General features: G+C 40.2%; 1 protein-coding gene across 2 annotated transcripts in view; it reads left to right on the forward strand.

Annotated features, from left to right (window-relative positions):
• Positions 1-454: 454 nt before the first annotated feature.
• RCAN3 (regulator of calcineurin 3) overlaps positions 455-13,478 on the forward strand; it is a 32,179-nt gene continuing 19,155 nt past the window's right edge. The window contains exons 1-2 of one of the 2 annotated variants that reach the window (XM_024766684.1): positions 455-563; positions 7,837-8,088. In XM_024766684.1, coding sequence (XP_024622452.1) covers positions 7,894-8,088 — 195 coding nt within the window. In that variant the 5' untranslated portion in view covers positions 455-563; positions 7,837-7,893. Of the gene's footprint in view, positions 564-644; positions 967-7,836; positions 8,089-13,478 lie in introns of those variants that run through there. The other variant, XM_024766685.1, reaches the window with a different exon arrangement.

The following is a 13,478-nucleotide window of genomic DNA, read 5'->3' on the forward strand; positions in this document are numbered from 1 at the left end:
GAGTCAGCACCCGGACGCAACCTATAGCTCAACCACCTAACTTGCTGTCTCGCCTTGGGAAATTAAGCACATGGAAGCCCTCTTCATCTATAAAAGGAGGATAATAATGTTCGGTTCGCTGGTTGTGAGGTTAAATGAGGTAAATCCTGCAAAGCACACGTTGCAGTGTACATAGTAACTAGCCCTCAGTAAATGTTCATTATATTCCTACTAACTATTCTTGCCACCGACTGAATGGGACCAAGCAAGAAAAGGAGATAAGCCATTTCTGGTCACGGTGCAAGACCAGAAGATCGCCAAAGGTCCCGCCGTCGGGGTCACCTAAAGCCCCCTCCCCAGCTAGACCGCCCAAGCCCCTCACCTGCGCGGAACAAGAAAACCCGGATGCAGGTCAAGTGCGAGCGCGCAGCCAGGCTCCCGCCCCGGCCCCAAGGCCGCACGCGAAGGGCGGGGAGCGTCTCCCCAAGCGCGGCCCCTCGCGGCGCCCCGTCTCCCGCGTAGCCCGTCCGGTCGCCCCGGCCTCTCCTTGCCTGCCTGCCTGCCTGCGGCGGCCACGCGAGCAGGTGAGTCTCCCCTTCGCAGGGTGGGGCCGGCGCCCGCCTCTCCGAGCAGGCTCTGCCCCCGGCTCTCGGTAGGATGGGGGGCACTGGGTGTGGCAAGTTAAAAAAAGAAACCGTCCGCAGGTGCCGGGAGGGGTGGGCGCTCCTGTGCCCGAGACCCCAGAGATGCCGCGCCTTTGCCTTCCGGGTCCAGCCCCTCTGGCGTCCAGGCTCTTCTCTGACAGCTCTGGGGTCGTGTCTTGGAAAACAAAACCAAGAAAAATGTTCTCTCTTCCAACAGCTGTTTGACTTTTTGAAAAGCTGACAGAGCCAACGTGCTCCTGAAGGCAGAAGGGTGCAGTCCAGGGGCGACCAGAAGTTGGAAGCCCCTCCTTTTTTCTTGCTCTCCTTCCTCCGTGATGCGCGGGTAACGATCGCATTACCTATTCGATAACTTCTTGAAACTTGTCTGTCTGCTTCCATCTGCTGCCTGGACCAATAGAGCAGTAGTGGTCCGTTTTCAGGTTGCTTCGTCCCAGCTTCCGTGCAAAATCTGATCATCTCCTTCAGGGATTAGGAGTCTAGTGCAGGGAGCAGTTCAGATCCGTGTTGCAGATACAAACTAGGATTATTTAAAGTGTTGTTTTAGTGCAGTGCTCAAAGCCAGAAGTATTTGCTCCTTCTTGTTGAAAGTTACCTAGCACACCACATTTATTCGAACTTTTAATAGAAGTCTCTGTATTTCATAGAAGTCTCAGATGTACAATTTCATAAGCGATTGACTTATTTGTAGCTGTGATTACATAGGATTTAAAGTGATTAATTTTAAGACTGTTTCATTAGCTCTGATTCAAAATACTAAATTATAAAAACACACAATACTGAGACTCAGAATACAGATGTTTGTGTATCAGCTAAGTTCGTGCTTTTTGGTGGGGATATTATATTGGTTTTCTAGAAATGGATTTTTGATGCAGGAAGACAGTGAAAGGCCTGAAAACTCAGAGCCCCTTCTTTAGCCACGCTGTCAGCTTTATGTTTTACCAGGTTGGCAAAACTTTTCCTTCTTAGCGTGGGAAGAGATTTCAGTGCTTTACAGGAAAACAAGATTTGTCCCACTATTGAATTGTAACATCTGTAAAACTTTTAAATGTGTTCATGTTAAGGATTACAAATGAGTACAAATTTTGTATGGTACTAGAGGATATGTTGGTTGAAAGACTTAGGCAAAACATCATGAAAAATAGTGTGATTTGGAAATCTGTTAGGCTGAAACCTGTGAAATAATGGGAGGTCTAAAGTTCAATACCGTTTGTTATTTAGACCCAAAGAGCTACAGAAGGTGGAGGTCAGACAGTGGGTCTCCACTTTTCTCCTAGAATGTAGAGGTTGTAGTGAGAGGAAATGAATTACATACAGCGAAACAAATAGCATCAGTCTTTACATCTCTACTTCAATTATTCTTTAAAGCCTGTTATTTTCATTTGTTCTGACAAGTGTGAAAAGAGGGCATAGTCATTGAAACATACAAAATTCAAAAATCTAATTTTCATCTTTACTGTTGCACCATTTTTTTTTTCATACCACAGCTACTAAAAAGTAGTAAGAGTCTACCTAAAAGTAGTGAGTGGGGAGGAAGTGGGAGATAGAGGCTTGTAGGATAGCTATTCAGAACCCCCACATTGACAATCCAGAGGGTTTTTTTTAAAAAAAGGAATTTAGTCTAAATTTATAATTTAGACGTTTTTAAAAGGTATTTAGTAGTTCAAGAGCATCTGTGAGTATCTTCCTCATTTTATATTGAGAGGACAAATGTAATACAAAAAGCCATGTGACTGTTCCAAGGTTATTCAGCAGGGCACTTGTAGAGCTGGAAATGGGGTATTTTGTTTGCTTCCAGTATTGATCAATAGCATTTTGAGCACATCAAAACGTAATAAAGTGCATCTAGCTAAGGTATTTTAAATATGCACCAAGTTGAGAAGCATACTATTTTGAAAAATTATTATTTTTTTAATCCTGGAGGAGGAGGAGGAATTTACCTTTTCCTGATCAGAATTTAAAATGCAGAGTAAATCCATGTGCTTGACATTTTCCCCTGATGGATTACTTCTGTCACTAGGCTTGTAGCAGAGCAGAGGGTCATGCTACTTGGAGTTTTCCACTCATGTGATATTTCCATGAAGAAACAATTTGCCAGAAGCTACCGCTGTGCTGCAGATGATGCAAAACCCTGATTAGCACAGACCTTGGCTTACAAAAGCTGGTGGATATTGGTTCAGCCCTTTCCAATCAGTATTCCCCTGAGTTAGTAAACTGAGGGACAGGTTAGCCTTGTAGGAGTTGCAGTGAGGCAGAGTTAGCAACAACTCCAGTAATATCAGCATAGAGGCTGTATACTTCTGTAAATTTTTTTCTTTTCCTTAATAAAACCAAACAACTTCTTAAGTACCAGCTGAGTTACCTTATAAGATGATTTCTTTACAGAGGTGCTAGGATTGTCTTTTCCACTGGTTGACTCTGATCATATCTCTCTGTTCAAATCTGGCTGCATTTATGATGTCAGAAAATTGTGAAATGGTTGATGATGTTGACTTAAGCTATATCCAAAAAAATCTCATGGCGGGCCTTTAGCAAGAGAACCGTCATATGAAAGACAACATCTCTAATACTGTGTGCACTGAATTACAACATGAAATTCTTTGAGGCCCTTAAAAAGGGCACCATGGCCTTTTCTCAGTTAGCTCTCTGGGGGTTTTTTGTTTTTTTTTTTTTTGCGGTACGCGGGCCTCTCACTGTTGTGGCCTCTCCCGCTGCGGAGCACAGGCTCCGCACGCGCAGGCTCAGCGGCCATGGCTCCCCGGCCCGTCTGCTCCGCGGCATGTGGGATCTTCCCGGACCGGGGCACGAACCCGTGTCCCCTGCATCGGCAGGCAGACTCTCAACCACTGCGCCACCAGGGAAGCCCAGCTCTCTGTTTTTAAATCTTTAAACGATTTCACACTGGAGCTATATTACTATACCAGTGGTTGCTCTGGAGCTGATATTATTGGTCTGCGACGGAACAGTTTTCTTGAAATGATACAAAGTGTTAGTTTTATTTTTTTAGTTTTGTATCCTTTTTGTTGCTTGGAATTAGATCATTTGGGTGTGCATTTTTCTCATTTTGTTATTTTAATATAAGTTCCACCGAAGGTTCTGATATTATCGGGATCCTTTCGACCCAACAATACATTGACATAGATTGTGCCTATGTAAAAATAATTAGTTATCGACCACCAACTATATGCAAAGCATTATTCTGAGCACCCAGCATGTATTCTCTCATTTAACACTTCTAACATCGTTATTGGATAAGAATTATTATTATCACCCCCATTTTATAGTTGAGGAAATAGAAAGGGAGGCAAAGTAATTTACCTAACATAGAATACAGGGGACAGAGTTTAAATCTAGAGGAGTCTGATTATGGAGCCTGAATCTTTCTGAGATATATTTAAATATTGTTCAAACTTGTTTGCAGTTACTATGGTATTTCATTAATCCATTCTTTTAAGCTGTATCAAATATACACTACTGTATAAGTGAAGAAAATATAGCAATGCTATAAAGATGATTGAAATATCTTGGGACAAAAGGCAAATAATTTAACAATAATGTAAAAAAATTGAAGGGAAAATACCTATAAAGATATTATAGGGGATAACTGACAAAATGTGAAAATCGACTCTGATTTAGATAAAAATATTATATCAATGTTAAAGTACTTGGTTTTGATAATTGAACTGTAGGTTGTATAAGAAAATTATCTTATTCTTATACACTGAAGTGTTTGGGAGTAAAGGGGGCATACCCTATCTTAGTCTCAACGGTTTGGGGAAAAATGTATATGTATTAAAATGAGAGAATGATTTTTAAAATAGGCAAAAATGTAAGTAATTGTGTACAGGAAAAAGGTACACAGGAATTCCTTATACTATTCTTACAACTTTTCTGTTTGACATTATATCAAAAGAAAAAGTTACCCCAAAGTGAAGGTAGAAGACAGGAAATGAAGGTGTAACATTCTAAGAATTTTTTTTTTTAAGTCAGGTGAAGGATTGTTTCTTGTGCTCTGATTTTCTTTTTTTTTAGAGGTTGGAGGAAGGAACTTGAGACAAACAGAAAATCTTATCAAAAATAGCTTGACTTTCTCAAATTTCAAAATCTAGCCATTCAAAGCTCCCTAACTCTCCAGCCAGGCCAGGTGTTTTCCTCACCCCTTTTTTTTTTTTGCGGTACGCGGGCCTCTCACTGTTGTGGCCTCTCCCGTTGCGGAGCACAGGCTCCGGACGCGCAGGCTCAGCGGCCATGGCTCACGGGCCCAGCCGCTGCGTGGCATGTGGGATCCTCCCGGACCGGGGCACGAACCCGTGTCCCCTGCATCGGCAGGCGGACTCTCAACCACTGTGCCACCAGAGAAGCCCCTCACCTCTTTTTAATGGGGAGGGGGAGGATAAAGACATTAGTGTCTCAGAGATAAGAGGTAAAGACAGCCCACTTTTAGTGATACTGAAAGTTAAATTAGGTTGGTTATATCATTTCCCTGCCTAAAACCTTCAATGCCATGCTAATGTTGACTAATTTTTATGTCAGAACTCTGTAACCCTACTTTCAAGGCAGCCTGGCCCAAACCTACCTTTCTCACTTTGTTTCGTGCCATCCCCACCAAACCTGGTCCACTCTGGCCACACCAAATCTCATGATCTTGTGCCTGCTTCTCTTTCTGTCTTCCTGCCTTTGTCCATGAACTGTTGGCTTCGCCTGGAACGCACCCCATTCTCTTCCTGCTGAAATTCTGTTCATCTTTTAAGTCTAACCATAACTTCCTTTGGGAAAGCTGTCTCTAATCTCATGCAGAATTAAATTTTCCTTTGTCTGTGCTTCCGTATCAGCGGGGTAAACACAGTACTACCTGCTTGCGTTCAGTAATCCTTATTAAGCATATACTCTGAGCTAGAAACTGTGCCAGGGACTGGGGATTCAAAGGTACTCAAGCTCTGGTAGCTTAGAAGTGATCTGTAAACAAATAATCAAGTACATAACAGAGAAATGAACAAAGCTACAGACTCTACCTGACAATTTAGGCTTAAAGAAAAGATTACAATGAAAGTCACAGTGAGATACCATCTTGCCCCCCAGCACGCCCCTGTCCAGATCAGAGATTTCCAGCACAGTCATCTACTTAAAGGAATAAGTTTTAAACAGTTGTAGTACCAGATAGGTATATTCAAAGGAAAGCTAAAAATACAAGTCTAGAACTCAGGAGAGAGAGGTGGAGTTCAGTGTGCACAGGCAGGAAAGACCTGGGGGCAGATGAGAATCTTTCGGGATCCTGTCGGTTTTCAACGCATCATCGCCTCCAATGCCCAAGATTCTGCTCTTGCTTCCCCCTCAATTTCGGTGACATCTTTTCCCGCTTAAGAATTATTGAAGCGAGAGACTGTATTGATACACATGTGTTGTGTGTGTCAACCACGGGGAAGCAGGAAACAAAGTTGAGAAACACTGGTGGTGGAGTAGTGAAAATCCTTGGGCCTGGATAAAACCACCCAGGAAGAGTAAGATGAAGAAGAGGATGGGGTTGAAACCTCGAAGAGACGTTGTAAAGGGTGAGTAGGGAGAGAGGAGCCAGTGACAAGGGCAGCTGGGGAGGAAGGAGAGCCGGGAAAGACGGAGCCCGGGGAGGGCAGGGGCACAGAGACGTCCCAGAAGGAATGGGTGGGCGGTGGTCCCGAGCTGCAGAGACAGGCAGAGGCCTGGGGTTAGGACACCACGAAGAGGCTGTTGCTGTCCAATGGGGGCAGTTTTAGCTGGAAGGGGGTGGCAGGAGTCCTGCTGCCCTGAATTTAGGAGTGACTGGAGTTGAGGAGACTCCTCTTTCCAGGAAGCCGGTAGGAAAGGGGAAGCAGAGACAGAGGGAGGTAGATGGAGGGGCAGGCCGACTCCAAATGGAAGGTTTTCTTTTTTCAAGATAGGGCCGGAGTGGGGGTGGGGAATCTTGAAGAGGTATGTTTGCTGAAGAAGAGGAATGAATGGGTGGAGACGGAGAAATTAAAAGTATAGGAGCCAGTTAATGGAACAAGGTCCTTTGGGGGTATTATTGAAGAGAAGAAATTCTTGGTTTGGTGGGATCTCCTTGAGGATAGGAACCATGTTTTATTCATCTCGTAGCTCCCTGTACTTGGCATGCAGTAGACACTCGGAAAATGTTTCTGAAAACAAGTAAAGATTTTACTTTTTAGAATTAGTCTTTCCTGATTGATATAGTGGCATAACGGGGGGAAAAAAATCACTATTTTTTCCCATAATTAACATTCTGTACTGTTTTCTATATAAGCAATATATTTGCAACTTCGTGTTCTTTGAAATAAAAGAGAAAATCACAAAGGGAATATTGAGGTAGTAATAATCATGCTCACTTAATTTTTCTGTGCCCGATAAGTATTACTTAAATTCCAGCATTTTGAAATGTGTTATGTTCAAGGCACTCTGCTTGGTGGATGTGGAGTGCAGTTCATCAGAAGAGACAAAAATGCACGTAAACAGTCCTATAAGACAGACTCTGTTCATTATTTAACAGTGGGACACTATCAGCTCCATGCTTCGGGGTTAAAATTATTGATTTTTAAGCATTCAGAGAAAGGACATTTTTAAAATTGTCTTCTATGTCAGATTTTGCCCATTGTAAATATTACTGATACTAGCAAAGACCAACTTTGTATAGAACTTTTGGTTCTGTGTAACTTAGTTCTTCGAGAGTGTATTCAAAAAGAACAAATTGTTTAAAAAAAAGGTAACGTCAGCTTATTGCAGACCATATTTTAGGGTGCAGATGGTGAGTGAATCAGTGTGGGTTTTATTCTGCTCTGCCAATTTCAGTGTTGCAGACCTAAATCCCAAACAAATATGCAAAGGCAGTTCTGGTTCACATTTTCCTTCCTACTGCTTGTAAACTGGTGTACATGTTGATAGTATCTCATTTTGTATTATACCCCCAGCTCCATTTCACTAGAAAACTTGCAGCCTTTTTTTTGTAATATGTCGTTGCCAGTGAAATATATTACATAAAGTATGCTAAGCAAATCAAATTACTATGTCTAGAATTCATTTATGAGGACTGTAATGAGGTTATTTAAACTTTGAGTGATCTTTCCTGAATAAAATTGCTTCATTTGATGAGTCGTTGTCTTGAGAATTGGAGCGTTATTGGGCCTTCAAAGTCTTATCTCTGTTGTTTTCTTTTTTTTAACGGTAGATGCCTGGTAGACATCTTAGAACTTTAAGAACGGAAAAGACCTGCTTTTAGGGGATAATGCTGAGGGACACTATGAAATCTTGGAATGACAGCCAGTCAGATCTCTGTAGCAGTGACCAAGAAGAGGAAGAAGAGATGATTTTTGGTGAAAATGAAGATGATTTGGAAGAAATGATGGATTTAAGTGATCTGCCTACCTCACTTTTTGCTTGCAGTGTCCATGAAGCTGTGTTTGAGGTGCCAGAGCAGAAGGTAGGCATGTACCCTGCCTTTCCCTGCCTTTGATAGTGTGTTAAATGTGTGCGGGTTCGGGGAAACAGCATGTCGCTGCCCGTTTGCAAAGTTTATTACTGGTCCGTGACAAGTAGAGAAGCGTGCACCAAACTTTAGACGTTGCTGGGGCATTTTTATTATGCTTTATGAGACTATCAGTCTGCAACAGATAGGAAATATTTAAAATCCAGTCCTTCCCCACAGACATTTTGAGAAGTACTGGTTTCTAGTGAGCTCTGAATCAAGTCCTGTTAAGTTCATCCATTTATTCATGCAGTTATTCATTTTTGGAGCCTGTGGTTAAAGAGAAGCTAAGTGATTTTTAGCCTGGCTTCTTATTACTTGGGAGTTAATTCACAAAAGAAGGAATTATTTTAAGCCTTTTTCTAGGGCTAATTACATAATTAGGACTACTTATGATTTCATTTTAACAGAGTTGTTAGTATTTCTTGTTTTACTTTCTACAACCTGGCCGGGGCAAAATGATTGAGTTTATTTTTTTTAAAGGTTACCCTTCTTTAGTTCATTCATTATTTAACTGGAAAGAGAGATTGTATGTGCGCTTTTGGTTCCGTCGTGACCTCACAAAAGCTTGTGGTCTTAGTCATACAAAAGTAAAATATTTCTGCCACTGGTATGAATTTTGCACGTTCTAAGGCTTCGTTTAAAAATCCTATCATGATCCTTTTAATTTGCTATCTATGCCCTCTAAGTATTTTCCTTCCAGTGACTCTCATGGAGCAGAACTTGATATAGTTTGACTGAGTACGTACTTGAGTGCTCCAGTGTGTAAGGCACTGTACCAGTTGCTTCAGGGAATTTAAACAGCTTCTGCCACAGAGAGTTTACAGTCCTGCAGTGGAGATGATCAGTAATTTGATGTAAGATAGAATACTCGTGCCTTTAGAGACACTTGAAAGTACTGAGGTAACAGAGGAGTAGGATCACAGCCAGCTGGAATAAAAGATCTTACGGGGAGACAGCATTGCAGAGGAGCTGTGTGAGTTGGGTAGGAGTTTAGCAGGGAAGGGAAAGGCAGTTCCAGCCAGAGGGAACAGAATGAGCGAAAGAGCTGAATCAGGAGAGCGTGGACCGCTTACTGCAGGGAGTAGTGAGCAGTTCTGTGTGGCTGGCGCTGAGGTGAGATGTAGCCAACGTCAAGAGCGGTTGGGCTGGAAAGGTGAGTGTGAGGCATCCTGCAGACTCAAGGAGCTTGCCCTTCTGTGGTCAGTAGCCTCTGAGCAAAGGAGTGGCAGTCAGAATTACACATGGGGAAGGTCAGCCACAACCTGTAAAGGGCAGAGTGGTGGCAGGAGAGCCAAAAGCAGGGCCCGTTGGGGTGCGCTTGTGGAAACCAGCCTAGAGGTACAGGAGACCTGGAAGGGGAGAGGGAGAGGGTGGCAGCCACCAGGTTTTTACCGTTTGGGTTTGTTTACATTTACAAATGCTATTTTCTTTCCCAAGTTCAGTCACAGTGTAGACATTTTGAAATCATTCTTCCTAGTTTTCTCATACGTTTTAAGAGCTCTAAATTTTCATGTAATAAATAATTACAGTGACTTTGTTGTTGTGAGAAACCACATGTATTACTAGTTTATCTTAAAATTCGTAAGAATTTTTCAAGAAACCTCACAATCTTATCTGTCCCAAGTTTTTCTTTTTTACTATAGCCTAGGGGTTTGTTTAACTTGCCGAAGTGATGAATTCTGGTTGGTTTTCAATTTTAAAACCATTTGATTTTGTATCTAACCTAAATTTATATTGGAAATCATATCACCAGAAATTCTAGCAGCAGTTCAGTGGACTTCACATTACATACAGTTCTTAACTCATAGTAAATTTTAAATAAAAACCTTCATGATAATATCTGAAGCTGCAGAATATAAAATGTTGATATAATAAAATTATATATGGATCATTAATTGGATATAAAGTGTAAGGAGAATCAAATGTTTTCTTCATAGTTTGCTTCTCACTATCAGTGTCTTATTTTGCTTTAGTTTCTTCTGGAATAACCTGTTTGTGCAGGTCATCCACATACGTGCAAAAAACAAAGCAAAACAAAAACCACTTCTGATGGATCATGGGCAAAATAATTCTGATTGCAATTAAATGTTTTATTTTCAAAAGAATTTTAGTTTTTTCTCCAGGTTTGAAAAGGTTTCTGTCTTGATAATTTTATAATTGTTGGGACGCGCTTTTGCCCTCTTCTGAATGGTAGACTGAGTAACACAGGTGCCGTTGTCTTGTGAAGGTGAATCTTCATTTTAGATGGCTGGATTTGGGCTCTACATTTTCATCAGTTTTTCTTGAAAATTGCATGAGGTGGGGGAGGAAAAGTAAAGAATATAGCAAACTGTAAGAAAAATAAACCGAGAAAAAGGCTTATCTCGTCATTTCTGTTTCTGCAGCAGCACGGTTGCTAGTTTTTATACATGTGCTCAGCTAATCAGTGGCTCCATCTGGAGCACTGCAGGTTTAGTACCTAATTTTTCTGTAACAGATTGGAATTTGTTCCGCGTGATTTTATTAACTTGACATTTTTAACCCCAGTTTTCCCTTTCTTAAAATAAGGAAAAATTGAGCAGCCTTCTGGTTTGAACATGAGAGGTCTTCAAAATGCAATTTAGGTTTCTATGATGGGAGAAACTGGAGTGATTCTCCTTTCTGATTTAGGTCTGAGTATCTGAGGGGACTCAGTAAATGTTGATGCGAAACAGCATTCCGATAGGACTGACTTTATAAAGAAATGCATGTGGCTTTTGGATTAGTCTCTTCGCAAAGCACTACCCTTCGCACATGAAACTGTTTCCACTGACCTACTCACCATACGACATTTGATTTATTTTTCTAATGACGATGGTTGGGGTATTAAGACCATCTCTGCTTGCTCTCCTGGTCCTGCTTTTTGATCAGTGACACTTAGCATCTAATACAGTTCCCAGTACGGGGCAACACCTGTTAAATGTTTGTTGAATGAATGGATTATGTAAGACGTTTGTGGAGGATTAGTGATACAGAGCTGTGGTAGAGAAACAGACTTAGAAGCTGAGTGAGGTTAAGTAGTACGTAGAAGATTTAATCTGAAATTGTGATTTCAGATACACTGGGGCAAATTCTTCTGTGGTCTGTATAATCATATTCATAATATAATCTTTCTGTCGAGCATTTGGTTTCTACACCCTCCATTTAAAGAATAGAAAATATTACTTAAGAAAAATAAATGATATCTGGAAGTTAACTGAAATACCCTGAGTCTCTGGTTTTTAGACCTAATCAATTGTTGAGTGTTCTAATACAACCTTCAGTCCAGGAGAAATGAATCTTTTGAGGAAAGTGATTTGTTTTAAACTTGAGAATTGAAAAAGGGGATTCAAAGGAAGAATGTTAAAGTGAACTGTATTTTTAACAGTGCCTGGAACATAATATGGTTTCAGTAAATATTTGTTCAATTGAATCTATAGTGCCATTCTGGCCAAGAATTAGTAAAAATTTAATTAACTTCAAGGCTAGATTAAACACTAGAGAATCATAGAAGTTTAGAGCTGGAAGAAATCCTAGCCAAGTCTCATACAGTAGTTTCAGAGTAACAGAGTAATTGAGCTTGCTTTAGAAACCATTTTTCAGTTGTACACTGAAGACTACAAAACATTGCGGAAGGAAATTAAAGACAACACAAATAAATGGAAAGATATTCATATCCATGGACTGGAATACTTAATATTGTTAAGATGTCAGTGCTGCCTAAAACAGTCTATGGATTTGGTGCAATCCCTATCAAAATCTCAAAGATGTTTCCTGCAGAAATAGAAAAACTCATCCTAAAATTCATAGACTCTCAAGAGACCCTCAAATAACCAAAACAATTTTGAAAAAGAACAAAGTTGGAGGACTCACACTTGCTGATTTTAAAACTTAATACAAAGCTGTAGTAATCAAAGCAGTGTGGTACTTACTTGTCAATTATATCTCAATTAAAAAAAAAACCAGTATGGTACTAGTATAAAGATAGACATATTAACCAATTGAATAGAACAAAGAGTCCAGAAATGAATCCTTGCATATATGGTCAAATGATTTTCAGCAAGGATACCAAGGCCATTCAACAGGGAAAGGACAGTCTCTTCAACAAATAATGCTGGGAAAACTAGATATCCACATGCAAAAGAATGAGGTTGGACCCTTACCTTACACCATATACAAAAATTAATTCCAAATAGATCAGAGACCTAAATGTAAGAGCTAAAACTATAAACTCTTAGAAGGAAACATAGAGGGAAAGCTTCTTGACATTGGATTTGGCATTAATTTCTCAGATAGGACACCAAAAGCACAGACAGCAATAGAAAAAATAGATAAATTGGACTTTATCAGAATTTAAAACGTGTGCAGAGAATATTTTCAAATCGTGTATCTGATAAGGGATTAATCCCCAGAATATATAAAGAACTCCTAAAATTCAACAACAAAAACCAAATGGGGTATATACAACTAATTGAAAATGGGCAAAAGATTTGAATAGACATTTCTCCAAAGATGTATAAATGGCCAATAAGTTCATGAAAAGATGCTCAACATCATGAATAATTAGGGAAATACAAATCAAATTCACAATGAGATACTTCACACCCATTATTGACAAGGATATGGAGAAATTGGAACCTTTTGTGCATGGCTGGCAGGAACATAAAATGGTATGAGTGCTGTGGAAAATGGTATGGCAGTTCTTCAAAGAATTAAGCATAGAATTACCATATGATCCAATGATTTTGCTTCTGGGTATATACACAAAAGAAAGCAGGGACTCCAACAGATATTTGTACACCAATGCTCACAGCAGTATTATTCACAATAGGCAAAAAGTGGAAACAACTCAAATGTCTATCAACAGATAAGTTAATAAACAAAATGCAGTGTATACATACAATGGACTATTATCCAGACTTAAAAATGAATGAAATTCTGATGCTGTGGATGAACCTCGAAAGACATTATGCTAAGTGAAATAAGCCAGACAGACACAAGAGGATAAATATCGTATGATTCTACTTATATGAGACAGAAAGTAGAATGGTGGTTGCCATGGGCTGTGAGAAGTGGGGAATTGGGAGTTACAGCTTAATGGGTACAGAGTTTCAATTTGGGATGATGAGAAGTTCTGGAGATGGATAGTGGTTATGTACAGCAGTGTGAATGTACTTAATGCCACTGAATTGTATACTTAAAAATGGTTAAAATGGTAAATTTTGTGTTTTGTATATTTTACCACACAAAAAAATGCAACCCCCCCTTTTTCTTGACTTTATCATTCTTTGTAATGTGCTTTTATACATATATAATATGTACATACGTGTGTGTACTACATATGT

This window comes from Neophocaena asiaeorientalis, unplaced genomic scaffold, assembly GCF_003031525.2.
Source record: "Neophocaena asiaeorientalis asiaeorientalis breed wild unplaced genomic scaffold, Neophocaena_asiaeorientalis_V1.1 scaffold79, whole genome shotgun sequence".
Lineage (NCBI taxonomy): Eukaryota > Metazoa > Chordata > Mammalia > Artiodactyla > Phocoenidae > Neophocaena > Neophocaena asiaeorientalis.